Below are 14878 nucleotides of genomic sequence, written 5' to 3' on the forward strand. Positions count from 1 at the left end.
CTGTACATATCTAAATAAAAATCTACATTATGCATATGTTAAAGAAAACTATGAGCTACAACAATAACAATAAAGCATAAATATAGTAGCTATAACAATAGCTGAAATGTGTCTACATAGAAAATAAGCCAGTGGGAGACCAGCCCAGGGAATAATGCTTTGAAGGCAAAAGGAATTGAACACTTTAAAGAGACACTATAGTCACCCAGACCACTTCAGGAGGGGGGCCTTGAGGGTGGGGGCACCCTCAGGGCACTATGGTGTCAGGAAAACCGCTTTGTTTTCCTGACACTATAGTGATCCTTTAATACTCAAAGCAATCTCTGCCATAAACCAACTTACATAAAGCCTTTTGTGTGATGCCTAAAACATTTCATGCACCAACACGACCTAAGCTCGCTACCAAGTATAGAGGTCCCTTTTTCAGTTACTTCTAACTATAGTGATTACGCAAAAAAATGTATTAATTAATATTGCTTAAGCAAATGAGATGATAAAAAAAAGAGATACATTATTAACGCAGAATTGTGTTAAGTAACAGATACTCTGACTTTAAAAGCACAAACTGATATTTTGCATTTATGGGTTTTACTCTAGAATAGGGGTAGGCAACCTTCGGCACACAAGATGTGGACTACATCTCCCATAATGCGCTTACATTCATAATGCTGAAAAAGCATCATGGGAGATGTAGTCCACAACAGCTGGAGTGCTGAAGGTTGCCCGCCCTACTCTAGAGTTTTGTCCCCCTCCAGCAACTCATCTTTTATCAATATTGTAAGCTGTAATGTTTAAATACACATGTGTTTTATACAGAGTTAGGGTTATTATAAACTGTCCCTTTTTGGGAACTGACCAATGAAAATTAGTTAAGATACAAATTACAACTCCATGGTAAATTCCCTATTTATTGAATTGCCCTGCATGTATGCAATGATGCTACATAGAGTACTAACAAATAATATTAACAAAAAAAAAGAAAGCATGAAAGTACTACTAAAAAAAGTGTTACTTATAACTACAGTTCTAACTGCCATATACATATAATTACAGCTGGGATTATTACAGCATCGGATTTTAGAAATGGAATTTAAGGTATTACATTAAATGTATTCTGATACACATAGCAAGCACTTCATATATTGATCTTGTTTTGCTTTGAAATACTGGATGCTTCTTCAATTTGACTATTTATTTAGCGATACACTGTTTCTGGAAATATGACAGTACAGTGTTAACGCAAATGACATTCCAAGCACCTGTAAAAGAAAATAGAACATTTAGGTGGGAGGGCAGATTTACATTTCAGCACTGTGTGTTTTATTTGTGCGTGAAATTTAATATGCACTATTTTTAGTAGCAAAGCAGACATGTATACATGAGGGTAATATGTACTTTTCATAAACACAAAATGTGCTTAGTATTACATTTTTGGAGGGTGTTGACCAGTGGTTGGGGGTCTGACATTGCCCAGAGCACATATTTTCCCTCATTTTAACTCTCTATTTTCCATTGGCTACTTATATTCACATTTTCCCGCTTTTACCTCATCATCCTATAATTCCCACATCCGTATCTACTTCTGGTCTTTTCCATGTAAAGCCTCCTTACCTACTTATATCAGCCCCCTATATTATACCACTTATCTTCATCTGTCTTTGTCCCCATTCCTCACATCTTCATCTCCCTTCTGTCTTTCACATTTATACTATTGAACTGTAGTATTTAAAACCAACAAACAAATATGTTTTCCTGTAAAGATGTTTGGTCAGGAAATGCTAAAACATTTGCACAACTGAGACTATTTGAGGTGTAGCTAGAGACTTATTCATGTTAGAAGCATTTAAAATTCCTATATTCCTGTATAACATATAATATATAACATACATCAACGACATCCAAAAACTGTCACACCAAGCTGATTGATAGAGAACAGATCATCAGTGCAGATGTGGTAAAAGTATAAAATTTATGGTCTTCCCGTACATCAGTCATGACCCACAGTTGATTCAACTTCTGCGATAGAAGCTCATTTGCAGTTGACCAAGCAATCAGGGAATAGTAGCTTTTCTTGCAGGAAACAACAGACTTATTTTATTCTATTGAGACCTTAAAGGATCACAAACCTGTTTTCCTGACACTATAGTGCCCTAAGGGTTCCCCCACCCTCAGGGTCCCACTCCCTTGGCGCTTAAGGGGTGAAACCCCTTCAGCTACTTACCTTAATCCAGCGCCAGGCTCCCTCGGCACTGGTGACCTCTCTTCCCCTGCTGACGTCAGCTCCCGAGTGGAACGGAATGCGCGGCACGTGCCGCGCGCACATTCAAACAGTCCATAGGAAAGCATTTCTCAAGACAGCCACTAGAGGTTGGATTAACCCTGCTATGTAAACATAGCAGTTTCTCTTTGTTTACATCTGAAGGGTTAAAACCTGAGGGACCTAACACCCAGACCACTTCATTGAGCTGAAGTGGCCTGGGTGACTATAGTGTCCCTTTAATGCATGACCATTGTGCAATGCCTAATCTGTAGATACATATATCTATTTATAATACAGTTGGCTGCATTCTAATTTTTTTTTCAAAAAGTTAATGCACAGTGAACTGTTTGTGGCAAATATAAGTGAAATGATCTTACCTCAACAATTGAGATGCAAATAGTTATAATTCCAACATACCAGAAATTGTCATTAAACCACTGTTCCAAAGCCTTAGAGCAACCCTAGAACGAGAAAGTAAATAAATGAGTATGTAAAGGAACAGTAATTGTAGTTAAATTAAGATAGAATTACCTAACATTTTATCACAGATCCCTATTGAATGTCAAATCCCTGGAAATATGTATTGCTGTTTATTTTGCTCCATTTTAATAAAAATGATTACCTAATTTTGACACCTGCTAAGGAACAGATGATTGTTCCTATGTCCTGATCTATAAAACCGTAGAATTCAAAGAGAGTATACTTTCTATTTGCCATGACTGTAGCTAGAAGTTCTGTTTTGTCAACATTATGTGAATTGCAGAACTTTATAGTATAAAGGCAAGTTTACTTATATTCTACTGATTTTCGTAGCAGAGTATTGTTTATTTTCCCATGTCATATTTAAAACCTCATCGCTCAGAAGTTGTTAACAGCCATTATTTAAAAGAAAAATAACAATACTAACTGTTGGGAAATATCTTGTGCATTCTGTATTTTCACAACAAGACTTGGGGATGTTGGTTCCCCAGTCTGAAGTTCCATTGATTCCACAACATTTCACCTGAAAAAAATAAAAACAATTTTTTGTCATGTTTTATATGATTGAAATATACTGTGTGTTTATCTATACTTGGTTATAGCTATAGCAGTTACATTTGTATTTTCAGACCATTGTTCTTGTAGAGCATTTCACATTATGTAACATTTCCCTGCTGGATAGAAAACATTATATACTTGCAATGCCGATACTGTCCAGGTGGCAAAGGTCACTATTGTGACTGGGCCCTGGAGTTCTGCCTGTCAAGGAGGGTACAGGCCAGACAGAGACCCTCTTGCAAAACCCCTATTTAACCATTTAACGTCTGTACGGTCTATGAGATCATGCAGTGAAGGGCTTTATCACCCAGTGACGGCATAGACCGTCATGCAGTAAAAGTACCAGCAGATGATTAAGTCCCTGTTGGTACCAAGGTTAGTAGAGCATTCTGATTGGCTGATCACTACCTTGTCTGGCAGTTTTAACAGCTTGTAATATAAATCCTGGGATTTCATCGCAAATGCAGCAACCTCAGATGAGAGTATATTTATTCATCATATAATATGATCAGTTTGGTGTTTTTGTACAATTTTAAATGTTTTATCTATGCAATGCATTACTTAAAGAAACCCTCTGGAAACCAATAAACACTTAAAAGGATATGCATCACTTTGAGACAACTACCTCGTTCACAAGTTTTAGCTTTGAATAAGACAGTTGCCTCACTCTGCAGGCTGAAAATATCAGGTAAATAGGATATTTTCATATTTCCCTGCATCTTCTTTCTTATACTTTTCACATCCACTCAGCCTATCTAACCAATTAATTTCCTATCCCTAGGAATGCTGGAAAGGTGCATTGGGCATACCTGGCAGAGTCGCACATGTGCAGTTGGAAGACCTCTTCACTTTGCAACATCCTGACAAGGGTGATTTAGCGTGATTTATGCAGACCAGGCTATAGTGTTGGTTTTCTTTCTCCATGATTCATTAGTCAGTGCAAGGAAAATTGGGAGTTTGCTGCCACTACACAATTATGTTCTTTTTTAGGGGGAGGGAAGGCTGAAGAAACTCCCCTAGCTGAGAGGCGTGTTCAACAATGCAATCTGACCAATTTAATAGTAAGTTTCTAAATGTTTATTAGATACTATTCAGAGTTTTGTTTTTTTTGCTTTATTTTATTAGTTTGTATATTTGTAAAAACATGTTTGTTGGCTGGTTAAAAAAAAATATTTTTAAGTGATGCATGTCCCTATAAGTGCATTTGATTTGGATTTGACGTAAACCTTAAATTCATGCTGCATTTTTGCTGTAAGCTTCATATTTATATGGTATGATTTGTGAAAAGAGAGGCTATGGACAACCGAGACAAGCAGTCGCAAGGGCTGAAAGCTCCGCGAGAAAAACAGGGAAAAATGGGGGAAAACCCAGGCTGGGTACCCCCAAATCACCACAAAGACGCAATACTGAGCGACATGGGGCGAAAAAACAAAAAAATGCCTACCGAGAAACACACCCCGGGACTCACAATTGGCGACATGTGGAGACAGGTCCGTGGGGCAAGCGGGACCGACATGGCGGCACTTCATGGCGGTTGCTCCGATTTTTCGGACGACCTCTCTGGAGAGGAGTACCTGCTGGCACCCAAGTCGGGGAGACCGCCACAGCTGACTAGCTTAGACCCAGACACCGCTCCGGTGACTATAGCGGCCCTCACGCGGCTACTCGCAGACCACCACAAGGATCTGCACAATGACATCGCTGCACAGAGGGGCGACCTAAAAGGGATAACAACCCGCCTAAATACACTGGAACACACAGCCAAAACCACTACCCGAGACATTGGGGAACTCAGACAAACTGTACAAGACATTCAACGGCAACAAAGACTCTATGACCACAGCATGGCGGAGCAGGAGGATGCTGGGCGGCGTGATAACATGAAGATAAGGGGGATCTCAGAAGTGATCCGCGAGGCAGAACTAGCCCAGGCTGTTGAACGCCTCCTGGCAAATATCTTACCACCCGCGCGGGCCAACAAGATTACCCCTGCCAACATATTGAGGATCCCCAAACCACCAAGGGCGCCGACCGGGGCCACACGAGACGTCATACTTACCTTCCAAACTAGAATAGACAAAACAGCAGTCCAGAATGCCTTGAGGGGAAAGACGCCGTTCCATTTTGAAGGGATGACTTTAACCTTCTTCTCCGATCTCTCAAGAGGCACCCTGGCTTGGAGACGTTCCCTCCAGCCTCTTACCACGCTTCTACGCCAAAGAGACCTCAAGTACCGATGGCAAATGACCCACACACTCACCGTACAGCTAGGGACGGACACTCATCAGATCAGGGATCTGAGCGACGCAACGCCGCTTTTACAGGCACTGGGCCTACCACCAGACTCCCTCGCACAGACAGGCCAATAGAGTGCCACGTCTCCTCAACACCCATGGGACCCGGCGAGATCCATTCCGTTTGTGCCGACAGGTCACACACCCGACCCCTACGTGGCACTCATTACCTGAAAGGCACACGGAACGGTAAAGAGACGACCTATTGGTCGGACGCGGAGTATCCCAGCATAAAAAAAAAAAAAAAAAGACGGTGGACAAAAAATATAAAATAACATATACCACAATCTGCCTAAAAGTAAATAGGAGTTCTCATAATCCCTGATTGCTGGACATTTATCCTGTGATACTTCTCTGAAAGAGGTAGCTCTAACTGTATACTGGCGTACAAAATAGGCATTAGTCCTCTTTGAAACAACAAGGTAAATTAGTTAAATACCCCCAACCAAGGGTTGCCCTGCATGCCATTTCCTAAATGCTAGTTGCACATCCCAAAAGAGGCCTACCTAACCTGGTATCTAAAGTTTGTTTTATGTTATTGTTACAGTTATTGGTCCTCTTGCCTAACCACGCTCCCATAACTAGATGATGCTCGCAGACATGACACCTTCAATTAGTTAACAGACCAACACACTTCTATTGTACTTGGGCTCCCGGTTGCCCCATCCCCAACCATCACTAGGGCTCTAGCACAGCTGGATAAGTCTCATGGTTTCATCTGTTATCCCTCGAATATGACACAGAGAAATCCTTCTGCCTACCATAATACTGCCCCACGCTGCCTGACAGACTATTACTAATTAATGATGGAGCGGCACAACAAGCTCCCGGGTAACCTCATACATGCGATTCCTCCTTCACTGACCGCTATCGCCTAGATAGGCTCAGACGCGCAGAACTGACATGACAGTTCCTGACATGGAATGTCATAAGCCCCATCCTTTGCCACGATTCCGGGGTCACTGCCTTGCCCGTTGCAGTAAATAGCCCCCAGGTATACCGAACGACTAAATGACCACAGATGACACAGTGAGGGAGAAGATCCGACTAGTGACAGTACTGACACCTTTATATAACGCTCTAATTTGACGCACGAAGAGCTGCACTTCGCTAAAGCGACCAGAAGGCGCACCACCCATCAGCTAAGTCTGTCAGTTTGCCTCTACTAAAGACGAGGCTGTAGCTAGCAGTCAGCAAACAACTTGTCACTAAGTTTATATTGTCGAGAGACACATACCTGTCTCGCCCTCTTTGCCCTTAAATAAGAAAACCTGCGGTCACCATACACTAATTGTACACTGTTAAGCCTAAGATAGCAATGGGGTAATTGACTAAGCCTGTTAATTAACATACTACGTCCACATCCTGAATAAACCCTTTTTTCTAGGTTAAAATAGGCAAACCCAACATGCTATGACGCTGTATTGTTTGGAAATGAAACTGCCTGTAATGTAATATGTCTTAGCCTATACATATCTAAGCATCATACTTTTATCATGCCTAGCACGCACCATAAGCGTTGAACTACCTAAACCTGTTCATATATAAACGTTAAACTTATTATTTTCCTACCTTGTACTATAATTGCTGAACCTTAACCTACATTACCAATATAGACAGTGGGAAAAGCCAGAACCTTACAATACATTTTGTCTCTCCCCACTGTCTCTCCCTATTATCATCATAAACAAAAATTGTGATGTCTATTCTCATGCCATGTCACGCTTACTGTAACTATTATCGCTCTGTTTGCGACTGCTGTTGTTGCTGAGCAAGCCTACTGTTGTACCATGCACATCAAAAATAAAGAATATACATTTTTTTTTTAAAAAAAAAGAGAGGCTATGGCTAAGGGGCCCAAGCAATGTTGTAGAAAGCAGCCCAATATGTTTTAATTTTTAGCAAAACTATTGTTATTTAAATGTGGAGAAAAATATGAATATGAGTAGAGATGCCTCATTAGAAATAACAGAGCTCCATGAAGTCATTGGACGTTATGGGTTTATATGGGCTCACAAGCTTTAACTTGGTAGACTTTTTTTTGTGTGGAGATAAGATACTCACATTTTTTTGTATGTCATGCCATAATTGCTTTGTTTTATTGTTGGCAGTTTCTTTTCTTTGTTCTTCAAAGCTGGTTGTTAAATGCGCCACAACATGGTCACCTACCTGGAATGAAAATTAATAATGCATACTTATTCTTCAATCTATGACAAACCATTTACAACCCGGAGACCAAGACAGCTATTGTGATTGACAACCATAAGGGTTTATTCGATCTAAACATTTTGTTGTGAAAACCAAATTGAAAAATTATTGCTAAAATATTTGTCTACAGAGATAAAAATGAACATGTGCACAGATAAGTGTGGCGCAACCAAAAGGAGAAACAACAAATGGCTTCTTGTCAGACCGGGTAGAGGACAAGAAGATCCTCTCCCACTGTCCTTTGTGGCCACCCTACATGGAGGTGAGGGGGAAAGAGACCATACAGGGATTGGAGGAGTGGAAGAGATCCCAAAAGAAAGGAGGGGACAAAGAGACAGATGGGGAAGGAGAGAAAGAGATCCACAGTGGAACTGGTAGGATGAAAGAGACATACAGAGTTGTGGGGGAAAGACACACAAAGTGGCTAGGGAGAGAAAGAGACATACAGAGGTTGTGGTAGAAGGAGACTATTATTAAGAGAGTAGATAGGGTAATCTTCTGCTCTGATAATCTCAACCGGACAGTTTGCTGTCTCTGAGTTGCTCGTGTCCGACATGCTGCTTAAAGAGTGGATTGATTATTCGGAGGGGCTAGGGATGATCCGGCTGTCATGGTCCATATTGGTACCAATGATACAGTCAGAGGAAAATGGGGCCCAAACAGGGATTTATCAAGTGGTTATCAAAAAACTGCCCTGTTTGGGAGAAAAGCATCGTGGACTGTTTTTGATTGTATTTATTGTTTATAACAAAGGTCTATTGGCTGTTTTAATTCTATATTGTGCCAAAAACCTTTATTTATTTTCATCATCACCTTTTACTATCTGGCATCCTGTTTTACTTCTCCAGTGAGGATCTCACCAAGAATCCCAGGTGGAGATTATAACACCTATGCTGTATCAACTGAGCAGTGTTTCCTGCTCAGAAAAATGTGAGTATGTTCTACATAGCACTACTCCTGGTATTTATTATCTACACAGTAAGCTCTATTGTTGCTTTTGTATTTCTGTTTTCGGTCCTGCACTTATCCCGTGAGAACTACCTCTACCCTCCAAAATATCCTATAGGTGGGGGATCAACACCACTTGTTGCACAATACACCAGAGCTGACCTAATCTCTAGGACATGTGAGTAGACTGGAATTCTTTTACTTTTTTGTATTTTTTTGTGAACTTATTACACTATTGGAGTTTTTTCTTTTATTTTTCCTTTTTATGAATCTTGAGTATCCATGGTGACCCACTTGCCTAAGAAGGAAGATACCATTAAGAACCCTTTTTCAAATTCAAAATTTTTCATTTTTTGGGACTGCTGATAATTTTCCTTTGGGTACCTGCTTCTACTACTAAGTGTGCTTTTCAAAAGTATTTTATAAAGTATTTTATATTGCATTTTTATTTGTTTCTATTGTAAAATATTTTATCTGCCTCATCCTTGGCGCATCCCTCCTTCCTTTTTTTTCTTTCTACTGTAACAAGGGTTTTTGGAGAGAATTTCCTTTATTTAGGGGTGCTGCCTCTGTATCTTGTTATCTAGTGCTGCTCCATTTTCTTTTCTATATTTTAGATTAGATGCACTAAACTAGAATAGTGATAGCAAAAATGGGCAAATCAACCCTCCGCAACCCCCCCAAAAAATTAAGTACATACATTCTAGATATACCAAAGGAAGGAGAAAAAAGAAATTAAACATAAACAGCCCTTGAATTTTAACTTTTGTTCCAATATCTATTAAAAGAGATAATAATAGAGATAAAACAACTCACTAGTCTCATAATTCAATAGTACACCTATATTCCAAATGCCTAATTTAAAACAGATAGCTCTGTTCAAAATATAATCAATAATCTAGTAAAAAGGGAATATACTTAACAAATTGCAGGATAGAAAGATGGGGAGTTGTATGGGGTTGTTATTTAGCTGCCACAGATAGAAATTTATTAAAGTAAAGATAAACCATCAAACAATGACAGTCAGCTAGTTGTAACCAAGGAGGAATTAGATACAAAATAAACTACCAAACGAGGGAAGTGTACCGGTAGGGACTGGGATGAATCAAAATATACTCAAATGCGAGTACTAAATATTTAAGACTATGTACTAAATGGTAATAAAAACAAAAAAAATAAATTTAATTAAATACAATAAAAAAATATATATATATATATAAAAAAGTGCTTGTGTACAAAAGGTGAACAAAATAATAAGTACTGTACGATCACCAGTAACATTAACTTGGAACGTCCCTATTGATAGTGAGACAAGATGTACCACTAGTCTATGTAGCTCTGATATGCTAACTCTAGTGGGATATATAGATGTGTTAACAGGGTATTAATGCTTCATAACAGACTGGTAAAAGTACAATGGTAACGTAGCTTGTATGAAATTAGACCAGTGACATTAGCTCGAATGTCATCATTGATACTTGTGGATGAAAGTTATAATAGCCTACCCAATAGCGGGATAGTGGTAAGTAGTAGAACTAACCTATACCATATAGGTATACACTTGCACACATCTGTGCCTAGATATCGAGCTCCGTCGGATAGCAGCCTGGATATCAAGCTCCTTCTGATATCAGCGGGAAGGTAAGGAAGCATTAAAAGAAAATATAGAATGGGGGGAAGGAAGTTGCGAGACCAATAATAAAATGCAGAAAAAATGCTATGCAGAAGAATTAAAGTAAATGAATTATTACGATAATTAGTCAGTCCGCGATGGGGCTAGATGTATAGTATCTCAATCTGAGTCTGAATACCTATAATTCCAATCAGTAGAAATGAGAAATTATATAATGGGAGAAGAATAGAATTTTGTTTTAAGCTACCTTACATCGGTATCACTCCCCTATATTAGTTTTTTGGAAGGGCTACAGGGACTTTGCACTAGTAGCCATGACAAGCTTTCCTCTTTCACTATCTCATTGAAAGCAACATGACAGTTAGTATTCTACTACCATGATATAATTTCTCATTTCTACTTATTTGAGTATATTTTGATTCATCCCAGTCCCTACCGGGACAATTCCCTCGTTTGTCAGTTTTCTATTTGGGGTTACCCCCATTACTAAGTGTACCAAGAATTTGGCTCCACCACAGCTTTTTTTTTTTTCTTCAAAATAAACTGTGTGTAGAATCCGGTCCAAAAGTAGGCCTTTGGACTACAGGTGTGATTTTGAATTATGAGACAAGTGAGCCATTGATTTTATCTCTACTATTATGTATTTTAATAGATATTTAAATAAAAGTTACGCTTTGAAATTAAAGGGCTGTTTATGTTTACATTTTTTCCTTTCCCTTACTTTGGTATATTTGTCAATTCTAAGGTATTTTGACCCAGAAGTCTTAATCTGACACATTCTCCCTGACTTATTTTGGTTTCTGTCATAAATTCTAAAAACAGAGATATGCAAATAATTGTTGCACGCAACTTGCAGAAAAATTGTGTTGGACTCAAGACAAGGTGCTGCAGCAACTAAAGAACTTTAATGTAAACAAAGCTCCAGGGTTTTACGATATTCACCTATGAATACTTAAGAAGTTAAGTGTGGAAATAAGTGAACCTCTGATCTTTCATGATCTTTCAGGAATTGTACCAGAGGATTGGAGAAAGGCAGATAGGGTTCCTATATTCAAAAAGGGTTCAAAATATTTGCCTGGAAATTATAGACCTGTGGCTGTGAAAGTATTTGAAGGGTTATTAAAGGGATACTCCAGGGACCCAGACCACTTCTGCCGATAGGAGTGGTCTGGGTGCCAACTCCCATCATCCTTAATCCTTCAAGCCTAATTATTGCAGTTTTTATAAACTGCAATAATTACCTTGCAGGGTTAAGTCCTCCTCTAGTGGCTGTCTATCAGACAGTCACTAGAGGGACTTCTGTGTTCTTAAAACACGAAAAGTGTTTTAAACTACGCTGGATGTCCTCACGCTATGCATGAGGACCACTAAAATCACCGAAATCCCCATATGAAAGCATTGTATAATGCTTTCCTAAGGGGAGGTGTAATACGCGAACGCGGACGTTGCTGCGCATGCACATTAGTACTCCCCAGCCGGCTGGTTTTAACCCCTTCAGCAACATGGAATGGGGGGTGGAAGGGAGGGGGTCCTGCAGTGCCAGGGAAATTGATTTGTTTTCCTGGCACTGGAGAGTCCCTTTAAGTGATAATGGTCAGGAATTTACTGAGAAGAACATTATTAGTAAAACTCAGCATTATTTTATGAAGCATATGTCAAACTAACTTAATTGCATTTGACGAAGAAGTAAGTAAAAGTATAGATCAGGGTGTTGCGGTGGATGTGATCTACTTGTATTTTGGCAAGTCAGTTTGATACAGTTCCACGCAATAGGTTATTTTTCAAACTAACAGAAATGGTCTAGATTAAAATTATTTTCTTGGGTAGACAGAGTACAGAGACTTGCCATTAATGGAAAATGTACAAAAGTGATAAGTGGTGTCCTTCAGGGTTCTGTTCCAGGACCGCTTCTATTTCAGATGTTTATAAATGATCATAGAATAGTAATTGAAAAACCATGTTTCAGTGTTTGGAAATTACACAAAACTCTGTAAAGTACTGCAATGTGAGCAGGATATTACTTTGCTGCAGAGGGATTTAGATAGATGGGGGTGGGGGAATGGAAGATTACATTTAATGTAGATAAATGCAGTTAGGGGTAAAAAATGCACAAGCAACTTGCATCCTAAATGGTAGTGAATTAGGGATAACAACACATGAGCAGTATTTGGGAATTGTTATAGACAAACTAGGCAACAATCTGCAATGTCAATCAGCAATTGCTAAGGCCAGCAAGGTATTGTCATGCATAAAAAGGGGCATTAATTCTTAGTACAAAAATATATTTTTACCTCTTTATAAATCACTGGTAAGACACACCTTGAACATGCTGTGCAATTATGGGGTGGGGGGCTATAGAATAATGCTAATAGGGTATAATTCTAATAAAATTGAAAAAGGTTTAGAAAAAAAAACCTTTAGAAAGTACACTGAATGTTATCTCAAAGTCTTCTGTACTGGATTACCTGAAATTTTTGATCAGGCAAACAAGATGGGGGGCTCACTATTTTTATTAGAACTTATTTATTTATTAGTGTACACGGCATATATTTAAAAGCTCTGTTGGGTTAAGTGAAGGATTGGAGACATGAGGTGACAGGTTGGGGAGTTATCAGACTAAGAAATTATTGTGCATTTTAGATGCCCGTCATTTATTTTATCGGATTTTGGAAAAATTCTATCTGGGGCAAAAAATCCCCTTTCTACAATTCTCTTAGAATTTCATATTTACCATGCATATTAACACAAATAATGATAATAACAAAGTGTTTAACCAGGAACGGTGCATTCAGATTACTCTGGTTTCCAAGTACGTCTTGAAGATTTTACTAAATATGTATTTATTATTTATTATTGCTATTTATAAAGCGCCAACAGATTCCACAGTGCTGTACAATTAGTGGAGAAACGTACAATATACACAGACAAATACAAGAGGTAAGAGAGCCCAGCCCGTAAGCTGATATCTAGCCATTGAAACTCTTTTATACAAAGTGCTTGGCTAGATGGCCCGTGAGCTTACAATCTAAATATAAGTGTAATGTTTTAAAGGTCATACTTGACAACAAAGCACTATTTTTTCAAGTGTTTTTGACCACTTCTAGTCTCATCAACACAGTATCAGTTCTGATCAAGAGTTGAAATCTTTTTGCAAGCTTATACCTAAGTGCTAAACAAATTGTGGTGAAAGCAAAACATGATAAAAACTCCTTACTGATTGATGCAAATTCAATGTGTATCTGCAATATGAGACTTGAAACATAATATCTATCTGTACTGATTTGGTGCAAAGCTAGGAATTATGGAATAATTGTGGACATTTTTGCCATGGTCCTTCTTGAGATATGCTCGACTATGTGCAACAGTAATATCTGAAGATAGGCCTTATTAGTGAAGAGTTTTACAATGTTTTAGTATCTCCATAGTTAATTACTACTTAGCTATATCCTTGTAGAAAAGATACTTGTGCCTATTGGTATATACCTAAGGATTATTTTGGAGATGGAACTTGATTTTATTTTTATTCTTTATTTGTATTACACAAATAAAGAGAGACAATTCAAAAATTAAATGCATGACAAGTGAGAGTCTTGCAGGACTTGTAGAATATATGTACAGATCATATTCTAAGTGTATATCACATGTACAATAGTCGTTGTTGTGATAGGAGAGCCTTGCTGGATTCTAGAGATCACAGATTGTAACTGGAATACTTTACTTATCAAAGCACCTGTCAGCGAACAAACTCTCCAATATGTGTATAGTTTAATATAATGAAAAGAAAGGGAGAGAGAAGAAGAGAGGAAAAAATTTATAATAATAACATATGCCATCATTTGCAACACCCCCAGACTCCTCAAACCTCCTCAGGTCCGGCTAGAGACATACTCATCCACGGTTCCCAAAGTTTGGAAAAAGTGGAATGAACTTGATTTTGTTTACCATTATAGATAATTTTTTTTATAAATTGTAGGGATAAATAGTAAGCTTTAACACCTCTCTTTAATAACCACTGTTTTTTTCGAAATTTAATTGACAAATTATTGAGTTCAGGTGGATCCTAGTGAGTGAATTTCATTGAGTTTCTCTTTTAGATTTTTGGAGTTTATTGTTTTATAAAATCATGAGCACACACACATGTATATGACCAACTACAGTTAAGTTTGTCCTGAATTAGCCCTGCAATGTGTATGCTTCATTCAAGAAGCATTCATTGAAGATGTTGAAACACATTAGTGCTTTATTTTAGCAAGAATGTGACATAGGAATAAAAAATAAAAAAAAAGAAGAATTTCTAATAGCTAATGTTAAGCAGTTGTTTTTTATGTTTTAAAGCTAGCACAGTTGCTTAACTATATGACAATATAATACATGAGATTTTACACAACCAAGAGCACACTTACCTTTTTTTCATAAACGTAAAGTACAATTGCCAATACGACTTCAATTATAAGGATTAACAGAAGCAAAATGAAGAACTAGAAGAAACAGAATTAA

At 38.3% G+C, this 14878-nt stretch overlaps 1 protein-coding gene across 2 annotated transcripts in view; it reads right to left on the reverse strand.

Moving 5' to 3' along the window:
- Nucleotides 1-823: 823 nt before the first annotated feature.
- CD53 (CD53 molecule) overlaps nt 824-14878 on the reverse strand; it is a 45529-nt gene continuing 31474 nt past the window's right edge. Inside the window, exons 4-8 of one of the 2 annotated variants that reach the window (XM_063444321.1) lie at nt 14785-14859; nt 7657-7761; nt 3168-3263; nt 2678-2721; nt 824-1259 (exon numbers count right to left, since the gene is read on the reverse strand). In XM_063444321.1, coding sequence (XP_063300391.1) covers nt 1235-1259; nt 2678-2721; nt 3168-3263; nt 7657-7761; nt 14785-14859 — 345 coding nt within the window. In that variant the 3' untranslated portion in view covers nt 824-1234. Of the gene's footprint in view, nt 1260-2637; nt 2722-3167; nt 3264-7656; nt 7762-14784; nt 14860-14878 lie in introns of both variants that reach the window. The other variant, XM_063444320.1, reaches the window with a different exon arrangement.

Source organism: Pelobates fuscus, chromosome 1, assembly GCF_036172605.1.
Source record: "Pelobates fuscus isolate aPelFus1 chromosome 1, aPelFus1.pri, whole genome shotgun sequence".
NCBI lineage: Eukaryota > Metazoa > Chordata > Amphibia > Anura > Pelobatidae > Pelobates > Pelobates fuscus.